The sequence below is a fragment of the Genypterus blacodes genome, unplaced genomic scaffold (genome assembly GCF_046128005.1).
Source record: "Genypterus blacodes isolate CSIRO-AG114 ecotype Tasmania unplaced genomic scaffold, CSIRO-AGI_Gbla_v1 ptg000056l_1, whole genome shotgun sequence".
NCBI classification, from domain to species: Eukaryota; Metazoa; Chordata; class Actinopteri; order Ophidiiformes; family Ophidiidae; genus Genypterus; species Genypterus blacodes.
The window spans coordinates 1,697,172-1,717,777 of record NW_027466868.1 but is presented as its reverse complement, the minus strand read 5'-3'; the positions used below and the strand labels follow the sequence as shown (position 1 = coordinate 1,717,777).

Sequence of the window (20,606 nt, the reverse complement as noted above, 5' to 3'; positions counted from 1 at the left end):
AACCAGTCATGAAGGCCACACCCTCTTTTGTAGCTCCTCTTACAATTGTAGGACAATTGACACAGAAGTTTACATGACTCACGTCTGGACAAGTCATCTTTGTTTGTTGATTTATTCCACTATTTTGCTGTAATTGCCTGTCAAAGTTGAGTGGGCGTGGCTCATTCATCAGACAGTGCTGCATCTCATGAATGAATCAGTCAACTTGAACCAAAGTTGGTGGACGTGTGACCTCACCCCTTGTGCACAAAAGGAAACATCAGTCGATCTGATGGTGGCTCTGTAACAACAACAATTCTTAACCTTTGGTGGTCAGACTGAGACACAATGGGAAGACTGTTGGGTCTTTATTTATGATTATTTATTATAATTTGTTCATTGATGAAGTAGTGGCATGAAAGGGTCTCAGCAATCTATCACCTGGATGAGTTGGTGGGTATCAGGTTTGGTGTACATGGGTGTGCTGAAGCTGCCTCAACACGTCTGCAAAGTGTGTGTTGTTGATGTCTAAAATTCACCATGAAGCAGCAGAATTTACTCAGAATTTCAACGTGATTGAACTTTAATTGCGAGGGTCCAATTTCTGTACTTGAGACAGAGTGATGAATGATGGTTTAGCGGCAGAGAAATGTTTCTAGGTTAGATTCTAGGTTAGCAGACAGGGTCACACACACATACACATACACATACACACAAGTGGAAAAGCGATAGAGATGTGTAGCAGCACCTCGAGGTTGCCAGCGCGTAAAGGTTTAATCCCCCCTCCAGGCAGCCACGCATTTCGCTGCACTTGTAGTGGCGCGTGAGGTATTTCACTTATGGCATCGCAGCGTTTCACTAATGGACTACAAGCGGCGCAGGGAGAGGATACTGCATGAGTCTTGATTGACTACAAGAATGACATGCAGAGCAACAGAGGCAAAAGAGCAATAAAAAAAGTCAATGGAATAAATCAGTCGTGGCGTAACTCAATCAATCAACAAAACTGACACGCAAGAACCCCATTTGACTAGTAAGGGTCACTGCCGCGGCAACAAGGACACGATCCTACTTGCACACCTGAGTTTGTACAGATGTATCCAAATACGTGTACATCTACGATATGTGTGAGACACATTTGAGTCTTTTGACTGCATGGAGCTTTCTGTACATGGCGGATTGAGAAAGTGGCCCACTGAGTGTCGAGCGAAGTCCCGAGTGCTTCGTCAGGAAACGACAGGAGTTCAAACCTGACAGGGGTCACATCAGGAGGTTGTCAGCTGATCCAAATGAACACAGATCACTCTGACCTACATCGATCACCAGGCCTTCTGCTCCTCCTCTCCTTCTCCTTCTCCTCCCTCGACCTTGTCAACAACACCTTTGTCCGACCTCAGTCCAACCAGTTTTACTAACCAGCACCGCACTGAGAGCTCAGTCTCAGGTTATTTTGTGCAAAGAGGCTGCGGACAGAGATGAAATGAATGAAGGAGGAAGTTGTAGAATGCAATTGTGACGTGGCGGAGCTGATTTTGGAGCTCTGCCAGGCGGAGCTGAGGTTGTTGCCAATGAGGCGATAATGGACGCCTTTGTCTTCAATACACGTTTACTGCTTGTGGATGTTGGCAACTCGAATGCTTGTAAAGTCATCTGTCACTCAGACTGGTAATTCATCTGGAGATTTGCACCTTCCTGCCTTTTCCGCATTCCCGACTGACATAGCCGTGCATTTTGCTTTACAAAGGACGAGTGTTGACAGTGTGGAACTAAATTCGTAACACATCACAGGTAACGAGAAAAGCTGGAGGGTTTGAGAGGAACCACGTCTGGCCTTCATGTTTGAGTTGAGTTTTTGGCTGGTGTGATACATCACAGTACACCAAGTACGGCTTAGAGGCTTCTGATCATCAGTAACAGAGGTGAAGCAGGGTGCCAACCAGAGGAAGCACATGACCGCAACTTCATTTGAGTCGCGAATCACGCCACCGGTTTGGTTTGGCAGGCAAAGCGCCGAGATTTGATTGAGTTTTGAATCGGCTCAAGCCATCGCCGGATTGGAAGAGGCGTCGGCCTCGTCGCTGTCGCGGGAGAGGCACAGGGAGGGGAACACAAAGAGAGGATTGGCGAAATGATTGATTGAGCTGCTCTGCTCGCTGCTTTCATCTCATGTCATCGGTCAGCTAACCAGAGAGCGATCCGTCTTCATCCAGGGACGCTTGTCAGCTCCAAAGTCTACTACCTGTTTAGACAGGTAGCAAATTCTCCTCCTCCTTTTCTTTTCAAGCATACCCAAACCTCTCTCTCTCTCTCTCTCTCTCTCTCTCTTGCCCTTCACAATTCAGAAAGTAAACAGTTTGTCGTCTCGGTCGGTGATGTGTGTGTGCGGTGTGTGTCTGTGTGACCTTGGTGTGTTGCAGTAGGTGTGTTTGCTTTACTCCCCTGCCGCTCCCAGCACAAACACGGCAGAGCGCAGCAGTAAGAAGCACAGATCTGTTGCTCGTATGCAAAGTCGATGGCGTCCTTAAACAGGCTGGACGGTCGAGTGTATTTGCATAAGAAATTAATTGATTTTATCAGACTTGCTGTAGTTGTGCTACACAAAACCTCCATCTCTGGTTGTGAGACGTACGTAATCACTCAAAATGAAATGAAAAATGTAAACAAACGTGCCATTTTATTTTGAAAGCGTTGCAGTTTAAATACAGCTTTAGTTACTGCAATGAACTGCTGTGCTCGTGTGTGTGTGTGTACGTGTATGTGTGTGTGGGGGAGGATGGCACCAACCATCCATGCAGCTTCTTAGTCATCAGCACAGCGAGTTTATTTACATTGATCACAAGTTTTCCTAAGCACAGTCTGACCCACAGGAGAAGTCAGCAGAGTGGACATTCTGTTCACAGGACCACACACACACACACACACACACACACACACACACAATGTCTAATATGGTGATAAGTATTTCTTTATAGTAGGTTGTTCCCTTCCATGATTCCTTCTTCCTTGAGCGTTTCCTTTCTTGTCCCCCTTTCTGCCTTCCTCCTGTCATCTCTTCTTTCCTTCTTTCTCCCTTCCTTTTTATCCTTCGTTGCTTCCTTCAGTCTCATTTTAGTTCCCACTCTTTAATCACTCCTTTTCCATTCCCCCATTTCCTTCTTTCTTTCCCCTCTTTTGTTTTTCCTTCCTAATGTAATTTCCTTTTTCCCTTTTTTCTTCCAGCCCTAACTTCTTTCCTTCCCTCCCTCTCCAGTTCCCGCTTCCTTCACCTTCCTCCGTCTTTCCCCTTCTTTTCTCTCCTCCTCTATTTCTCTGTCCTCTACTACACTTCCACTTCGTCCTCCTTTTCTTCAAACATTCCGCGGGCCTCTTCGCTCTCCTCGGTCCATTCCTCGCCTTTCTTTCGGGACCGTTGTTGGGGAAAGGCACTTGTTTTATTATCAACAGCGAGGGAGAATTCCGCCCTCCTCCAGACTTGTCTTTTTATGGAGACGGGAGGACGGCTGGGAGCACAACGGAGAGGAGGAAACACTAGAGAGAGAGAGAGAGAGAGAGAGAGAGAGAGAAGTTCTGGCAGGATCTGATCTGAATGTTTGTGTAGATGTTGTTGAGTTGAGTTACTGGTTCTGGACTCATTCTAGGGAATAATGAAACCTGTAGATTTGCTTTGTAGTCTTAACTTTGAGCAGGAGATCACTGGAGCATTACAGCGCCACATGGGAATTGGTGGAAGAGCTGTAACAACGCGCTGGCAATGCAAAATGATGTAATGGGCTGGAATGTCGACTGAAGCGATCATGGCCGCCACCCTGGTCACACAGAGAACCAGAGGGCCTCTCAATACACTTCATACCTCCACCAAGGCCCAACAGGTCCTCCGATCCTGTCTCTGGGTGCAGTTGCAGACTCTGCTCCGGGCCCCCAAATTGCTGGAGCTGGCCCTGCTCGGACACACAGATCTGAGGCGTCGGGGTAACAAAGCGTTTTCCCAAAAAGCAAAAAACCACCCGCTCCGTTTTCGGTTCTTGGAAGCAATACGGGTTCGGTCGAGGTCGCCGCGGGAACAAACTGTCCGTTTGAGCATTTCCGTGTGTGTGTAGGTCAAAGGGCACAGAGCAAAGTGCTTTTCCTCTAACTGGGTACATCTGTTTTGAGGGGATAGAGATGGAGTTCTGTGAATTCTTCGACAACTTTCATACCTCACCCTTTGGCATTTATTGTTGCATTTATCTCCACACTTTCATACACACCCACACACGCGCACACACACACACACACACACACACACACACACACACACACACACACACACACACACACAGTGGTATCACAAGCAGAGTTACAGATGTGAGTGTGCAGTCATGTCAGGTCAGATGCGAGTCCTCAGGTCCGGGCCGTTTCGCTCTCGCTGTTGTGACGATCGTTGCTTGTCAGGGATCAGCTGACCTGGATGGAGGCTCACACTCCGCCAGCCATCACTCACTCACTCTACGGTTTAGTGCAATGAAGCGGAAATCAGGAGCAGTCGGGAGCGCTGTGTGTGTGTGTGTGTATGTGTGTGTGCTCCTTCTGCAGCCGGTCTGCACATTAACACATTCACGTATGACGCGTGCCCATGCATTCATCTCGCATCTCATCAATTTGTGTGTGTGTGTGTGTGTGGGTGGGTGTGTGTGTGTGTGTGTTTGTGTTTGACCCGAGTTCAAGGGGCCTTTTGACTAATACTGGATTAGCTGCTCTCAGGGCTGCATGCTGGAATGCGAGGCTCAACAGGTCACACACACACACACACACACGCTCACTATTTACCTTAGCAGTCTATTACCCCCCCCAACCCCTCCTTTCTCTTTTGTCTTATTTGTTTTGGATGTCTTGCGTCGTGAAGAAAGCTGTAGCGTGGAAGAGGAAATCATAACGGGTTGAAAAAATGTTATCGGGTCATAAACTTGTATGAAAACACCCGAATGGATCAAACAAAGGAAGTTAAAGCGAGATTTAATGAGGGGATAGAATGTTGGGATTGGAGATAATATTCAATATTGCCTCAGTAGATGCAAAACCCCTAACATTAAAATATAAAACAATCAAATCAGAAAATTTAAAGTTTCATTTAAAAAATAATACAAATATTTTAAACAAACAATGAAAATGTAAAATAAAATAAATTCAAAATAAATCAAAATCAGGTGAAGATTGCTATATTTGTTATTATGCTAATATTATGAGAGTGTGTGTGTGTGTGTGTGTACACATATTACAGAAGGAGCAGATGAATGATTGATGGATGGTTTCATTTCTCTATATTTATCTGTTCTCTTGGGCTTCATGTATGTTTTGTAAATAAATGTTGCTGATGGTTTTACTTTGCTGAGGGTTTGCCATCTCAAAGTCTCTGCTAAATGGAGAGTGACTTTGTTGACTTCCACTCTATGAGCTCTGATTGAAAACACAGCCGTCGTTGCCGTCTGCCCCTGAAGGTGTCACGGCGGCGCTCTTTCACTAAACTAAAGCCCGATGTTTGCGGCCGGGAGAAGAAGAGAACAAACTGGGGCTCTGAAAGGTAAAGAAACTCCTCAACATGTTTGACAAATGTTGCGCGGAGATCAAAGTTTGGCTGGATCAGGAATTCCAGGAACCAGCATTTGCTCTTATTTGCGTAAACGTCCATGTTTTTTTCGTTTAAAGTCGAGTTTGAAGCTTTTTGTCTGAGTGACTGCAGGGATGCTACAAACAGAGAAGAAATATCTGCTTTCAATAAGTTTTACATTTCAGTCAAAGTCACTTTCCCCTCATGGCAACACAAATAAATGCACTTAATATAATTCATGGCAAAAGTAAGATGGCTGAACTATGAGTACTATCAAGATCTATATCTATAGATCCATAACAAAATGACTCATCACTGGATTAATGCTGCTGATAATACAAAGACAATTCCATGGAAACTTCAAACCTTACTCTTTTATCTTCCAGACCTGTCTATATTTCAGACTTACTTCATTAAAAGTCACAACTGTAGCAGAGAGCAGCCTGCAGCCTCCTGAGGCTTGACTGAAGCAGTAACAGGCCTGTGCTGCCTTCAAGTCCTCACCGAGCCTGTAAAGTGAAACGACGTCGTCTTTGGTCTGAACCCATCATCTGACTTCTCACAACAAAGCTCCTCATTTACATCACGCCGCCAACGCGGGTCACCTCATGCGTTTTGGAAAGAGTTCAGTCGCGCCTTTGAAGTGTTTTTTTTGGGGGGGGATTGCGGCGAGACTTTTTATTGGTTTAGAGCGAGTGAACTCTCAGCTGTACACACACCATCACCGCTCACACTCACGCTCACCTTCACCGCCTTTACTCTCCCCTGAGCGCCGTGCCAGCAGGGAGGTGATAAGTAGTTTACCGCCTTCGTTAAACGCCACATTAGCGCTTATCGGCCTCTGCTTAACGTCTCACACACCACAACGTCGCTGCTAACTCGTAAATGGAGTCCATATATCCACAGGCTCATTTACTGTATATAAACGTTATCCAATCATAATAAATCTGCCTGTTGTGTAGTATAAGTGTAACCTGACTATAGTTTCACACTGCACACACTGTTTTCTGCACTCTAACTCAGCTGCATGAATGCTCCCTCCTCTTCATCAGGCGCCACCAAACACAAAACAAGTTTGGGAAGGACAGCGGCACACTAAAGCGCTGTGCTCCTGCCTTTTCCGCTCAGAAATCAATAATAGACCAGCTGACCCGAATGTGACCCTGTGTGTTGCATGTACGCACACACACACACAGTCACACCCTTCACACACACACACACTGTCACATCCAGTGTCCTGAGGGAACAAAGCGTGGCCGGGCAGCACCGGGGTGTGGTCGGGGTCTCCAGGAAGTCACACTTCCTGAATCAAAACAAAGCCAATGACTTTCACGCTCCACTTGATGACTTTGGAAATACTTTGAAGGATTAATTTGTTACCATATTTTGCGTTTCAGTGCTTCAAGCTTCCTAAACTTGCTTGAATAAATATAGAAAAATCCCACAGTTGAATTGCTGTGAAAAGTGTAACTTTATCCTCTGTTGTTTACAAAGTTGACAGTGGAGAATAAGCGGGAATGTCTAGAATTTGAAGATGTGGGCGAAGGGTCGCGTTGGGATTTGAACCCTGGATGGGTCGGATGGAGAGAATGTGAAGGAATGCAGCGTTGCCCCGGGGCCCGACCGTCTGCAGAGAAGAGCTCCTCAGTTCCTTGACTGTAGAGCAGAGGTAAACCTGGGGGGTTTAAGATTGCCGCGTCTGGGCCCGGTCACGCATTCCAGCCCGGTCGGCGGAAAAGCTCTCAATCTTCAGCGGAAGCTGCTGCCCAGTCATTCCAGACTCCGCCCCCCTGCAGCAGGAAGAGCCCCGAGGTACAAAGGGGGCCCAGAGTTGTTTAGGGGTCATGTGAGCGCCTGAACAGCCTGAAAATCAACAAGGAGGAAGAATTCCCTAATGTTCCCTTTACTTGCATCCCAAAACTCCGCTTCATTTTCCAGCAATTCCCAACATGCTGTGCTTACTTGCAGGGTCTGTCAAGCACACCCAGCACATTCAAAATGTTCATAACCACCGCGGCTCAGCTCTGCTCCGTCACCTTCATCACCCGCCATCATCCGGATCGCGAGCAGCGGCCCGGCGTGTCGTAATCCTGCCTCACAGGATTAACCGGTGGGGATCCGGCACCCACGTGGGCAAATAAAGAGACTTAATGGAGACTTTGCTCGGATCCCTGCTGCGTCAAATGGAGGAAGGAGCGCGGCCAGAATGCGGCGCACGTTTTATCAACTCACGATCTCGCCACCGGTGTGAAAGATAAACTCACCGCTGGCCAATAAGATCAGGGCGCCCACGCGGCCACATTGAGGCCGCATTGGGATAAACAGCATCACATCCTGCGTATAAGCGTGCGTTTCCCACGGAGTTTCACGGCGAGGATATCGGCGTCCATCCACAGGTTTCTGTAACGGAGGCCAGACTTTGGTGAGAAAGTCCCGTTTGTTATGAGTTTCAGCACGGCTGTTCCTCTGCAGCTGCTGCGAAAGAGACAGATTTATCACATCGAGAGCAATCTGATATGTACGTTTCAATTCCTCGGATATGTGGATTCATTATGCCGTTTGGACGCATTGAAAGATATCCAAACTGTCTGTATCTGTGTTGTTGTGGTTGTGTGTTCGTTTGTGTGTTAGTTCAGATGTGCAGCGGGAAACTTAGGAGTTTTCAGTGGGCTACTAGAAGGGGTGTGAATGGGGAACGTGAGGAAGCATGAGAACATTTGTAAGGGTCCTGGTATGTTGGAGTTGGGTCTTAGGAGAAGGCGTGTCCGCGCCACATAACCCGGATTCCTCCAGAACATCTGAAGTCCGACGTGTTCCCGGGCTTTTTGGCGCAGATGTTGACTCTAATCTCTGGATGTATTTTTGAGAACATTCCAAGACTGATGGAGTGGTGCATTATTGCTCTGGGAGTGGTCGTGTGTGTGTGTGTGTGTGTGTGACCCCATTCTCACGACGCTGACATGGTGGAGTGCTGAGGCTGCAGAGGGTTCGATGGGAAAGGAATACCCACCGGGCTACTTAGCTTACCGCTGTGAATGAGTCCACAGGGACGCGCGTGTGTGTGTGTGCAATTGTAGGGGTGCGGTCACGTTTGTCTTCAGCCCGGTGATGTCATGTCTGGAGCTGGTGACATGTTGCACAAATTTGCACATCAAAGGTCAGGAAAGGTTAGGGTTTGACTTTGCCAGAGGTCCCATCAAAATTGATTCCTTTGCCACTGGAATGAGAACTTTTAGCATTTGCAGTGCAGCTGTGTGTGTGTGTGTGATGTGATGGGATGTGAGATGTGAGAGGATCCCTCGGCATCATTGCGTCTCTACGGTAACAAAGCACATATCGCAAATTTGTGTACGTTGCTCATCCTGGAGATAACGCCTTTGACTTAAAAGGTTACATTTCTTATCTGGAGTTGGATTGCAGTCAGATGGAGCATTCCATTTCCGATCTGCAACTAATTTAGATAGATAAACATCTGCATGATTTAACCCTTAAGCTGTTGCTACAAGCAGAAACGCTTTTATTTTGAAAATGACGCATTCCGTTCCACTGGAATCCTCACAGTGAACGTTTGCTCAGGTCTGCTGAGGCGTGACCTTGAGTATTACCTCCTCACACTTGATAGCACACATCAAGACACACACAGAGGCAAACACGCACACAATCAGTTTGCAATCAATTTGTCACAGTTCGAGTGGAGCAGGAGAGCTACATTTCCACTTATTTATGCTGAAATGTATATACACACACACAGACACACACACACACACACACACACACACACACACACACTAATCAGTAAAAACGCTCCTCACTGTATTGCCAATGATTAACCGGCTTCATTAGCTCAGCTGGTTGCCGTGGTTTTGAGAGCGAGGAGGGCGGATTTACTGACGTGTACACTGTGGAGATTACACACATTCCTCGGGTAGGTTTGAGTGTGTGTGCGCGTGTGTGTGTGTGTGCCCAACAGTGACCTAATGCGAACAGATGGAGATGAAAAAGTGAAAGACAGGAAACTGGCAGTGGAGTGAGGATAATGGATACAGGAGAGGTTGGAGGGAGGAATGAAACAGCCGGGAGGGAGAGGTGTCTCCTGGAAGCTTCCGGGCCGTTGAGGAGGTTCCCAAGCACGTAGGCAAATAACTGGTTTGCAAAGCAAAGTGAGTGCAAGGATTGATTCCCAGGATCCCAGAACGGCCGCAGCCCACGACAATATGAACCTGACTTCTTGCTTGGACGGAGGAGCGAGGCTCACAAAGTTAATTCTGTGTGTATTTAGATGTGTATGTGTATGTTTAGTTACATAGTGACATAGTAGTAGTAATACTAGTAACACAGTTTAGTAACATAGTGCTTTTGTTTTCTGTGCAAATAAGAAAGTCCAAGAACTTGCTTTAATTTTATGAGGAAATGCTTGATTTGCACCGAATTTGACTTTTTCTTTGTTTTGTTGCAAATCTGGCATGTCGACATATATATTTGCAAAATTGCTAAAAAAGGACGATTAACAGTTTGGCGTTGCTGAGTGACAGAATGAGCTGAGAATTATGCAGGTTGAGTAAAACCTTGTAACGTCTTCTTTATTGCACAGAAAAGCAGTTGACTCCTGCAATAAAGCAAATGTGGCGACATCTCCTTCGAGGGAGAGGAAATATTAACTTGTAGATTTCGCCATAACAGTGTTTTCCCCCCTCAGCTGCCTCCAGTACAAAAACAGAGATCCTTGAAATGATGTAATATTTCTGACATGAAATCAAACCTGCCACTGTCGGGCTGAGTAACACCCTGACAGATGTTTGGAGGGTCTACAAGCCACAGGGTGTTTAGTGCCAATGCCACACACACACACACACACACACACTCACACACACACACACACACACACACACACACACACACACACACACAGCCTCAACCTTTCCTTTTGCTATCAACCGCCGTGTTGACACAAACCTGATTTGCTTTGCTTTCGCAGCTTACGTAACTGTCATGCAAGATTGGAAGTCTTCAAGGTCCTGCCTCGTTACAGCCGCGGGGCTCTCATATTAATCCGCCTTTAAGATGTTAAAGTTCACCTTGGGGGGGTGGGGGGTGGTGGGGCGCTTTCAGATGTGGCTGGCAATGATTCCGTCAGAATATTTTCAGGGAGTTTGTTTTCTCTCTTTCCTGGTCTGGAGCCAGGGAGCTCTCATTAAATGCAAAAGTAGGGGGGGGGGAAACAATGCACGGTGAAAGCTAATACCCACGTGTTTGCTGGCGTGAGGATACGAGCTCTGTTACGCTTTTGTGTTCATTTTGCGGCGACCCCCCACGCAAAATGAATCACGGGGATTTACAGCTCAATGTATCGGAATAACAACAATTAAAATCGCAATTACGGGCCAAAAGGGGGAACATGAACCAACCATAAAAGAAAACGTAAACAAAGTGAGGAACGCGATGAACCTAAACTGAACGATTTTCAGGTTGGGTTGAAGTTTTGTAACCATTGTTGATGGAAAACAAGTTCACAGTGTGTGTGTGTGTGTGTGTGTGTGTGTGTGCGTCTGTCTGATTGTATGGCACACATGAGCCTGATGGAGTTCAGTTTGTAGCACGACGTCTTGATGGAGCGTCCCATTACTCGCAACCTGTCGTGTGTGCATTTGAATTGTCTCGTCCTTGCAGATTTAACTTTGGCGTGAGCGATTCCTGCACAATCTGCACGTATCTGCAGTCATGAGTCATATCAATCACAGCTGTTGGAATGGATGGCACGATAATGACTTTTACAAGCCGTCCCAGGCTGTTCTTCTCAACTAACACTTCATCCGTATGACGGCTCATACTATACCCTGATAACCTCACGCTTTACAAGCATTGATAGGCCCAGCGGTGCCTGATTACTTCCCTAATGATGGGTTATATAACATGCTGCCTCTTACTATAAGAGGGCGCCAGATTCTGGTGGATTTCTCTTCCCCGGGCACGATCAGGGACAACCCAAAACAGGTGGAGAACCCTATTAATCGTTAGCGTGTGACAGGTACACACACACACACACACACACACACAGCAAGCAACAACATGCCAGGGTGGTCAGTAATTACAAGCAGATGTGAACCCTCGGGAGGTTCCAGGTCAGTGAAAACAACTCATTACATACAAGCCAACCTGTGAAAGACGAAGCGATGGCAGCGATGGCAGGGGTGACGAAACACATTCGCGTGAATTCCTCCAGTTCGGCCCCCGTAACACAAAAACTCTGCTCAAGGGTGGTTTACAGGAAGGAGAGAGTAAAATATGACACATATAGGGGTGTTTCTTTAGTGTCCGCCGTCCACATAAACGAGCTCCACACAGCGTTCCCTAAATGTTTGTGATCCTTTATTGTAGTTTTAGAAAGAGAGGCGGTGTGATTTTGTCATTAACTGTGTGTGTGTGAATGTGAATGTCTAACTTTCTGAAAAGTCCTGGAATTCTGAGAGGAATCGTTTTGATCATTGTCGTAGGGGCCTGGGCCACATGTGTCACAATAGTGAGTAGTCATCTGTAGGCCACATGTAGATCCAAACGACGCTTTCTGTTTGACAGTAAACATCCTTATTATCCACACACATTTACCATCACAAATCAATCCATGACGCATGACTCATTGATGTTATGTAAGCTGTATATTTGTGTTCATTAGTCAAACATGGGCCTCAGCACAGCGTCTCATTCTCCAGCGTGTAGAAACACACGTTTGGGTCCCTAAGTTTAGTTCAAATGGTGTGGAGCCTGCTTACATTGTTGTCATGCAGTTGGCATATTTCCAGCTGTACTGTAAGCAGCACAGGTCCTCGTATTCTCTCTCTCTCTCCCTCACACACACACACACACACACACACACACACTCATATTTACACAAGTCAATGCCATGTCACACAGCTTTATGACTCTCTGATAGATGGTAAACGTGGTATATCGGTCGCTTGCGGACTTTTGTAAAGCCTGTGCTGTCAATAAGCCATCAAGGACGAAGTGGATCCATAAAGGAGACGGCCATCAATACCCATTGACGTTTGTGGATGAGCGGACAATATAAAAACATGCAGGAAGCCTTTTGATCATTTTAGCGCTGTGACGTTTCATTCCAGCGCGTCATGGCTACAGGCGTCCCAGTGCCAGTGCGTCCGAGATAGGTTGCCATAGCAATGTTTCTCTCACTTCCTGGCCCCTTTTGAGTGTCTGTGTATGTGTTGCCAAGGAAACTAACATATTCTTTTGCTTCTGCTTTTTTTATTATGCCATTTGTCCATTTTGTCTGAAATAGAACAAAAACCACATGCTGCAGAGTTAGTCATCAAACGGCACAGTGCCACGCCGGCCAGCAGCAACGCCAACAACACAACATCACAACGCAAACTTTGCTTCAAATACGCGTGACTTACATATTTGATACATTTATATAGAATATTGAGTCTTTCTATCCTGCTTTATTTCTCACTTTCTCATCCAAATGACTGGCAGTGTCCGGGAAGCTACAAGCTACTTGTGATTCGCTAAAGTAGTTTACTACACTACAAGTGCCTTAGTAACGAGTAGATTACTACATCGAAGCTAAACACTGATTTCTATGTCTGAAAATAAGTAAGGTTACCGCTAAACTGAACAGTCTCCACACAGACTACATTTACGAGAAGGCTAAGCGAGATTAGCGGGAAGATCGATGCATGCTGCGATACATTTAAGGGAGTAGCAGTGCAGGTAGCGCTTCTATTTGAGAGTTCAGCGTGAGTGTGTGTTTTGTAGAACAGTCGTGACAGTTCTTGTCTTTAATGGTGTAGTTTTTGCTGAGCTACGCGGCGAAATGTGTAAGTTAGTGGAAAAGCTTCTGACTAAGCTACTGAAAAGGGCCGTTAAGTTAGCGGGTAAGCTACTTGTGGCAAGCTCATCCCCTGCATTGCTGATTGGTTACATTTGACTCTGTGTGTCACTTGTAAGCATGCAAAGTGTCTACTAGCCATGATTTTCTACAGCTTATGGAATTAGCTGCAGCAAAGTGGCAGAACATCTCATCTGTTAGCCTCGTGGAAGATCTGATTATGTCCGCGCAGGCGTTCCAGCAGGCGCTTGTGTTGTCCTAACAAATACCGAAGAAAACTGATGATGGCGTCTGAGCGAAGGCGTAGCAACCGGCTATTTGGGAGACAAAACACTCGATCGTGACGGCAGATTTGTCTCCATACAGTCTGTGCAAACAGTGAGGCGTCTTACTGAGCGTCACGCGTCACACAGGTCATCATACTGTCCAGAGGCGCTCAGTCTCACACTGGCTCCTGGCTTAAAAAGTGAGTTAAAGTTGATCTGTTTGTCCTATAAAGCGGAATTAGCTCAAAGGTTTAGTTTGGCTTTTTTTAAATGGCAGAAGAGAATACGAGCTTCTGATTGGATGTTCAATCAGTGGGATGTGAGCAGTTTCCTAAAATGGAAACGGGACGGAGGAGGTTGGGCGCCAAAAACATGTGGCATTGTGTGGAGGAAGACATTGGAACAGTGGACAGTTTGTCCTCCTTGAGTGTCTCATCAGAACGATTCCTCCCCATCGCAGCAAGGTCTGTGTGTCTATGTGTTCACTTTTTTAATACGCACGGTTTTCAACATGTCTGTTGAAACTTGATTACTAATTGGTTACTTTGTTGATTCGGTTCCAGCGGATGATGATGGGACTATTTTTCATGGCATAAGCTTATAATTACTTGCATGCATCCTTTTAAAATGAATATGTTGTGTGAAATGATATTTCTCTGGTAAGCAGCCGCATAATAAGCAGCATAACAAGTGATAAATGTGGAATTTACCCCTTCAGCGTTGCTCATTGGCCTCCTGATTGGTGGTTTATTCCACTATAATCCCCACTGATGATACCGTTCCCCTAACATCTATACATTTAATAGACACGTTTATACATGTTGGCTCCTTCTATATCAAAACATACTGCATATTAAAGTGTAAAGCAAGACAATGAATTCACGCATGGCAGCAAATCACAGTGAATTGTTTGCATTCTAAAGCCTGGCTGGTTTTCAGCTCACTGTAGCTGGAGTCCAGCAGCGACTCTAGCAGTTATTTTGCCCCCTCAGCCTTTGATCAACATTCCATCGCAGTTTCGTGGGTCGACACTCGAGAAGCGAAGCTCATCCATCCCCTTCACAGGTCCTGCTGGGCAGCACCAGCTCCAATGAGGAGGGAGGGGCCTCTCATTTAACTTTTCCAACTGTTTGTCTTTTCTTTTGCAGTGTGTGTGTGTGTGTGTGTGTGTGTGTGTGTGTGTACGGCGGGCATGTGTGCACCCCTCAAGCTGTGTGTGAGGTCAAGCAGGAGGGGAAAAGGTTTTTCCTCAGCCAGCGATAAGGAATGGCGCACACACAAACAGCGGGGCTTTGACTCGGCTTACCAAACGCTGCATTGGACTCTTTCTGCACAGCCAAAGAAACGTGACCGATTCTCTCTCTCACACACACACACACACACACACACACACACACACACGCACACACACACGCACACACACACGCACACACACGCACACACACACACTCATGTGGCGCTCCAGGCCGCCTACGTCCACATCTTGTTTTCCTCCATTAGCTGCATGATGGTTCTGTTGCGTAATCACGAACGAGTTTGTGCAAATCTCGTGGATAATAGTTGCGTTGCTGTGGTTATGTGATCGTCATTAAGTCCGAGCCGTCATCTGAGATTTACTCATTTCGATGACATACATCAGTCAGCAGCTGTTTGAATGAAGTGCGGCTAGTAAGGATCAGCTGCTGCACACTTTAAAGACACTGTAAAGGATGTGCATAAGTGTCTCTACATGGGCTGAAATATGACATCAAGGGTGCTGAAAAAGGTCCAGTTTGAACTCCTGAAATTATTAAATTATTATAAGTAATTATTGCAGTTTGCAGGAGTCGAGATCGTACCCTTGAAGAACTCTTCAGGGAGGGAAGACGTCATTCAAGAAGCATTTTGTCCATGATTTAAACATATATTGGCTGCTCTCTCTCTCTGCAGGCAGGTCGCAGGTTCAGTTTGTCTAAACACAGACATGTTGGTGTACACTTGTAAGCCCCGTGTCTGGATAAGACATCAGATGAACTGAGAGCTGCGTCTCCTCTCTTCACCTCTCCCTCTTCCTTGACCTCCTTCTCCTCTCCGTAGACGCACAGGAATGTGTGACCGCACATTCATCAAAAACAGAGTCGGGAATCCGCATCTAAATTCATTCCGTCCGGTTGAATTCGATTCCCGAGCCGCGCAGCAAACAAGGCCCTTGTCTCTCCGTCTGTGAGACACCCAGGCTCGACACTAACCATATCTCCTCCCCAACATGTGCTATGCATTCGTACGCCTATTCCTTTAAGTGTGGAGATTGTATTGTATATTCATCAGTGTGAGGTCATTGGAGTGCTGGCGGATGTCCTCGGTTGCCCCTCACAGTGAGGACACAACAATGCATTATCTCTGCCTTATATTGGACTGTTCTATAGGTTACAATGTAGAATCCTGGAGACCACCAAGATTGCATACATTTTTTTGAAAATTAACCATTACTATTCAATTCATGTGGGACCAGGAGACATTTTGGTGAATATTGAAACGCCTTGCACCTTCACAGCAGCTGCCAGCAGATGTTCAATGTTACATAACCTGTTATCTCTCCTTATGTTACGCTGGAGACGTGTCCTCATACATCTTAACCGTTATTTGATCTTGTCTCCTCAGGGTGATTTCACCTGGAGCAGCTTGTCGGGGCGGAGCGTGCGTCTGATGCCAGTCGCCATCCAGAGCCTGTCGGAGCTTGAGAGGGCCCGGCTGCAGGAGGTGGCCTTCAACCGCTTACACCAGGACTATGACCTGGGCTGTCAGATCACCATGCCAAAAGGTGGGAACCCGCGTGTGTAACACAGAGTCCAGCCGTGTCATTTTATGTCCGGATGGGTAGGATTTACTTCTACAGCGCCGTCCAGCTCATGTCAGGCTTTGGTAGAATTTGCCAAAAACAATATATGTGACAGCTGAAATCTGCAGCTGCTGCGATTCACTAAATCCCATTTGCAAGCTAAAATACAGATTCGCTGCATTTGCATTAGACCTCTTGAAACTCGTACAAAGTGTACAAGGCACGAGGTTTCTGACCACATCCCTCAAGTGTATTTAAGGGAACTCATGTGGACTGTGTTTAGGGAAGTTGTGACAACACACAAATTTTGGATGTAAACCACACTTGACAGAGGGATCGGCTGCTTCCTGTGCGGCCGCTTTCTCCTAACGGCGCGCGACTCCTTTTCCGCTGCAGCTGAAGCAGAGGGCAGTCACCCCGCCGCTCGCCATGGACACAAAATCAGAAGTGGCTTTGAGATACCGTGTGCCCTCAAATGCCCCATAAATCTCTCTCTCTCTCTCTCTTTTTCTATCTATCATGTAAATACTACAAATACATAATCCCACTCAATGTTGACCAACTGCGTGGCTTTATTATGCTCAGTTTGTGCTTGAAGGAGAATGTATAGTACAGGGTGCAGCCTTTCTTCACCGGACCATATAGAAGTGCCTTGCATTGTGGTACATGCAACAGCCGGTGGAGTATCCAGGGCCTTGCATTCCATCTGAAGGTTAAACCTCTCCCCAGCATGATTTAATACGCACTCGTCTGTGTTGCTTATGAATTCCAGAGCCCCTGACGGCCGCCATGTGCGAGCGAGGGAAATATTTCAAACCGCGTGTGCGTCGCGAGCGGCGTTTCAGAGCGACTAACGCGGGCCCCCTCGCCCCGCTGCTCCTCATATTTGCCAGTGAGATCCATCAGGGGTCAGTTGCCGAGAAACAAAAGCGTGACCGCAGAAAAGGGAAGGACGAGAACGGGGGCGCGAGGAGACGGACAAAAGCAGCAGAGATTCGTCAGACGGTTTTCACAATTGCGAGGAGTCAAGGCGAGGAGGTTTAGAGGGCCGGGGGATTTCCGCAGGGCTTTGGGAGCCATCTGTCAAAAATCCAAACCATTTCCTATCCAGGCTTCTCCCCTCTCGCCCTCCTTCTCCCTCACTCTCCATCATAACATCTGCTTTCTCTCTCACTCGACCTCACACCCCCACACACTCACCCTCCTCACTCCCTCTCGTCACAGCTCTCACACTCCTGCTGCCACCGCACGTTTCTACCAATAAATTGATTATTGAGAGAGCGTGCTGCTGCGTTTCCAAAGCGCAGTGTTTTTGGAGATGGCTCCACACGTAGGGAAACTCAACCTGCTCCTTGACGTAAGCGGGGAGCGCTTACCACAAAGCAGGTTGTGGGAGCTGGATAGAATTTCCCTGAACCCCACAAGTGACTCATTTGATACAGCTGAAAGGGAACATCTGGGGTTCATACTGGGGTTGCTAAACCAGAAGATCATGGCAAAGTACTGGCTGAACCAGTTGAAAATGATTTAAAGACTTCAGCTTGGTCGCATTTAGACGCCTTGGACATAACGGCGAGCGCGTGACCAAAGGATTAGCATTAGAAGTCACTGAGGTTTCCACCGGTTTGACGTTCCTGGCCGGAGACGAGACGGTTTCCTGTCTCCTCTCTGCTTCTGTCTGTCTGCCACGTCTTCCACGACTTCCTGGTCATTAATCAGCGAATTCGAGAGCCATTCATCATGTTGACGGCTGACAAAGTGGCGTTCCTCTGCTCGTGACGCTCACGGACGGCATTTGGAGGGCAAATGGTGTTCTTGGTTTCAATTTTTGCCGATTGTGTTACATCAGGTTTGTGTGTTTGGAGAAGGCGAGGGAGACACAAGATGAGTGCTTTATAAAGTCAACACTGATGTCGTTGCCCTGTGATCCCTCAGGATTGAGAGGAAATTAGAGGCCATCAACTATTGGCTGCTCGCCGGTACTTTATATTCGATGACTTATCTGCATTTATTTAACCCTTTGTTCCCTGCCATTGTCACTGCTGCATCAGTCCCGTAACGTTACGCAACTAAGGTCCAGCTGAACTCAGAGATGTGTATGAAACTGATTGAAACTAACTAATAAATCAAGCGTGAAAGCTGTTTAAAGTCATATTTACACATTGAAATGATTCTCCCTCGTAGCAGTGCTCTTTTATGCATTTTTACTTACAAATTCTATGGATTTCCAGGAGTGTCTGCTGCACTATGAGCTGTATTCTTCTTCTTCTGATATAATAGCCAGGTGTGTTTGTTCCAAGGTAATTGTCCCCTAACAATACGTTGTCCCGTACTTGTTGACATCCACCTTTTCTTTCACATGGAGGCCAAGCCAAGAAAGTCTATAGATGTCCAAATATGGCCCAACAAAGTCAATATTTGCCAGTATCCACAGTAAGTCACAGCTGCTCTTATCACGTGTAGCCACTGTAGATAAAGGGTGTAATGATTTAATCTGAATATTTTAAGGTTGACTAATGTGACGGCCTCGATTTGACTAATGTGAGTGGCGTTTGGGTAAAACGGATTTGAGTTCACATGGCGACTTTCCCCTGTGTGTAATTAACGTCTGCATTCCCGACATGAGCTTATTAGATAGAATTAGAGCGATAAGATGCAGAAGATTTGACATAATGGAAACCATATTTGCTCCTCACCACTTCCTCGCTTCTTCCTCTTGCAGATGGACAGAAGAGGAAAAAGTCTCTGAGGAGGAAGCTGGACTCTTTAGCCAAGGAGAAGAGCAAAGACAAAGGTACGGCCAGTTCTTACACACCACAAGCTCACATTCTAATAGTTCACAGGGTTCTCCGTCTCTCTCTTTCTCTCTCTCTCTCTCTCTCTCTCTCTCTCACTCTCTCTCTCTCTTTCTCTTTCTCTCCTCTCCCCTCGCTCTCTGTCTCTAACCAGTCTCCTTACTCTCTCTCTGTGTTTTTCTCGTCTTTCCCCCTCCCGCTCTCTTTCTGTCTCACTCTCCTCAGCGTTTGTCTTATGCTCTCTTCCTTCTTTCTTTCTCTCATTCTCCCTCCCTGCGTCACAGTCAGGAGGTCTCTGTGGTCTCAGCCCCTCTCTCCCTCTTTCCCTCTCCTTCCCTCTCTCCTTCCCTCTCTCTCTCCCTCACCCTTCCTCCCTCCACTCTCTCTTCCTTCCTGCATCACAGACAGGAGGTCTCTGTGGTCTCAGCCCCTCTCTCCCTCTTTCCCTCTCCTTCCCTCTCTCCTTCCCTCTCTCTCTCCCTCAACCTTCCTCCCTCCACTCTCTCTTCCTTCCTGCATCACAGACAGGAGGTCTCTGTGGTCTCCTCTCCCCTTCTCTCCTTCTCTCCCTCCCTCCTCCCTGCGTCACAGACAGGAGGTCTCTCTGTGGTCTCCTCCCCTCAGGCAGGTGAACAACGAGGTTATAAAAACACTTTTCTGTTTGCTGGGCTCGGCCATCTAAATTTAGCTGAAGTGGAGCTTCTCCTTGTAAGGGGACTGAAGCAGCAAAGCACAAAGAGAGAAAAAAGAGAGAGAGAGAGAGGGACAAGAGAGACAGACAGACAGACAGACAGACAGACAGACAGACAGACAGACAGACAGACAGACAGAAAGACAGAAAGAAAGAAAGAAAGAAAGAGAGAAAGCGAGACAGAGAGAGAGAGATCAGAGACAATCAGTTTTCCCTATCAGACTCATAACAAAGCGGCTGCTGATGTTACAGAATGTGGGCATGTGAGAAAACTCTCGTGCTGTAAACAAAGATGATTCCTGCACAGTTTGCAGTTTCTCCATTAACAGACGGACGACGATGAAATGTTAAGAATGTCAACCTGTGTAACGATAACAGAGTCACACGAAAGTAGAGCTTTTTTAATGTAAAAACAACAGTAGGCTGCTGAGGGATTATGAGGGAGGTTCCTTTTGTGATTTCTTATAACTCAAACTAATGGCTTTGTCTATTTTTGTCCAGACTTTCATTTTTGGGGACTAAAATTAGATTAAAGGTCGGATCGGGCTATGTAATGAATCCCTTATGGTTTCTTAGAAGCAGCTAGTTTTGCTAGTTCTGAAACGGTCCCCATATAAAAACAAGTTT

At 46.6% G+C, this 20,606-nt stretch overlaps 1 protein-coding gene across 3 annotated transcripts in view; it reads left to right on the top strand.

Annotated features, from left to right (window-relative positions):
* LOC143002385 (rho GTPase-activating protein 6-like) overlaps positions 1-20,606 on the top strand; it is a 56,423-nt gene that overhangs the window by 23,662 nt on the left and 12,155 nt on the right. For all 3 annotated transcript variants that reach the window (XM_076152460.1, XM_076152459.1, XM_076152461.1), the window contains exons 2-3: positions 16,316-16,475; positions 19,216-19,287. In XM_076152460.1, the coding sequence (XP_076008575.1) occupies positions 16,316-16,475; positions 19,216-19,287 (232 nt within the window). The remainder of the gene's footprint in view (positions 1-16,315; positions 16,476-19,215; positions 19,288-20,606) is intronic.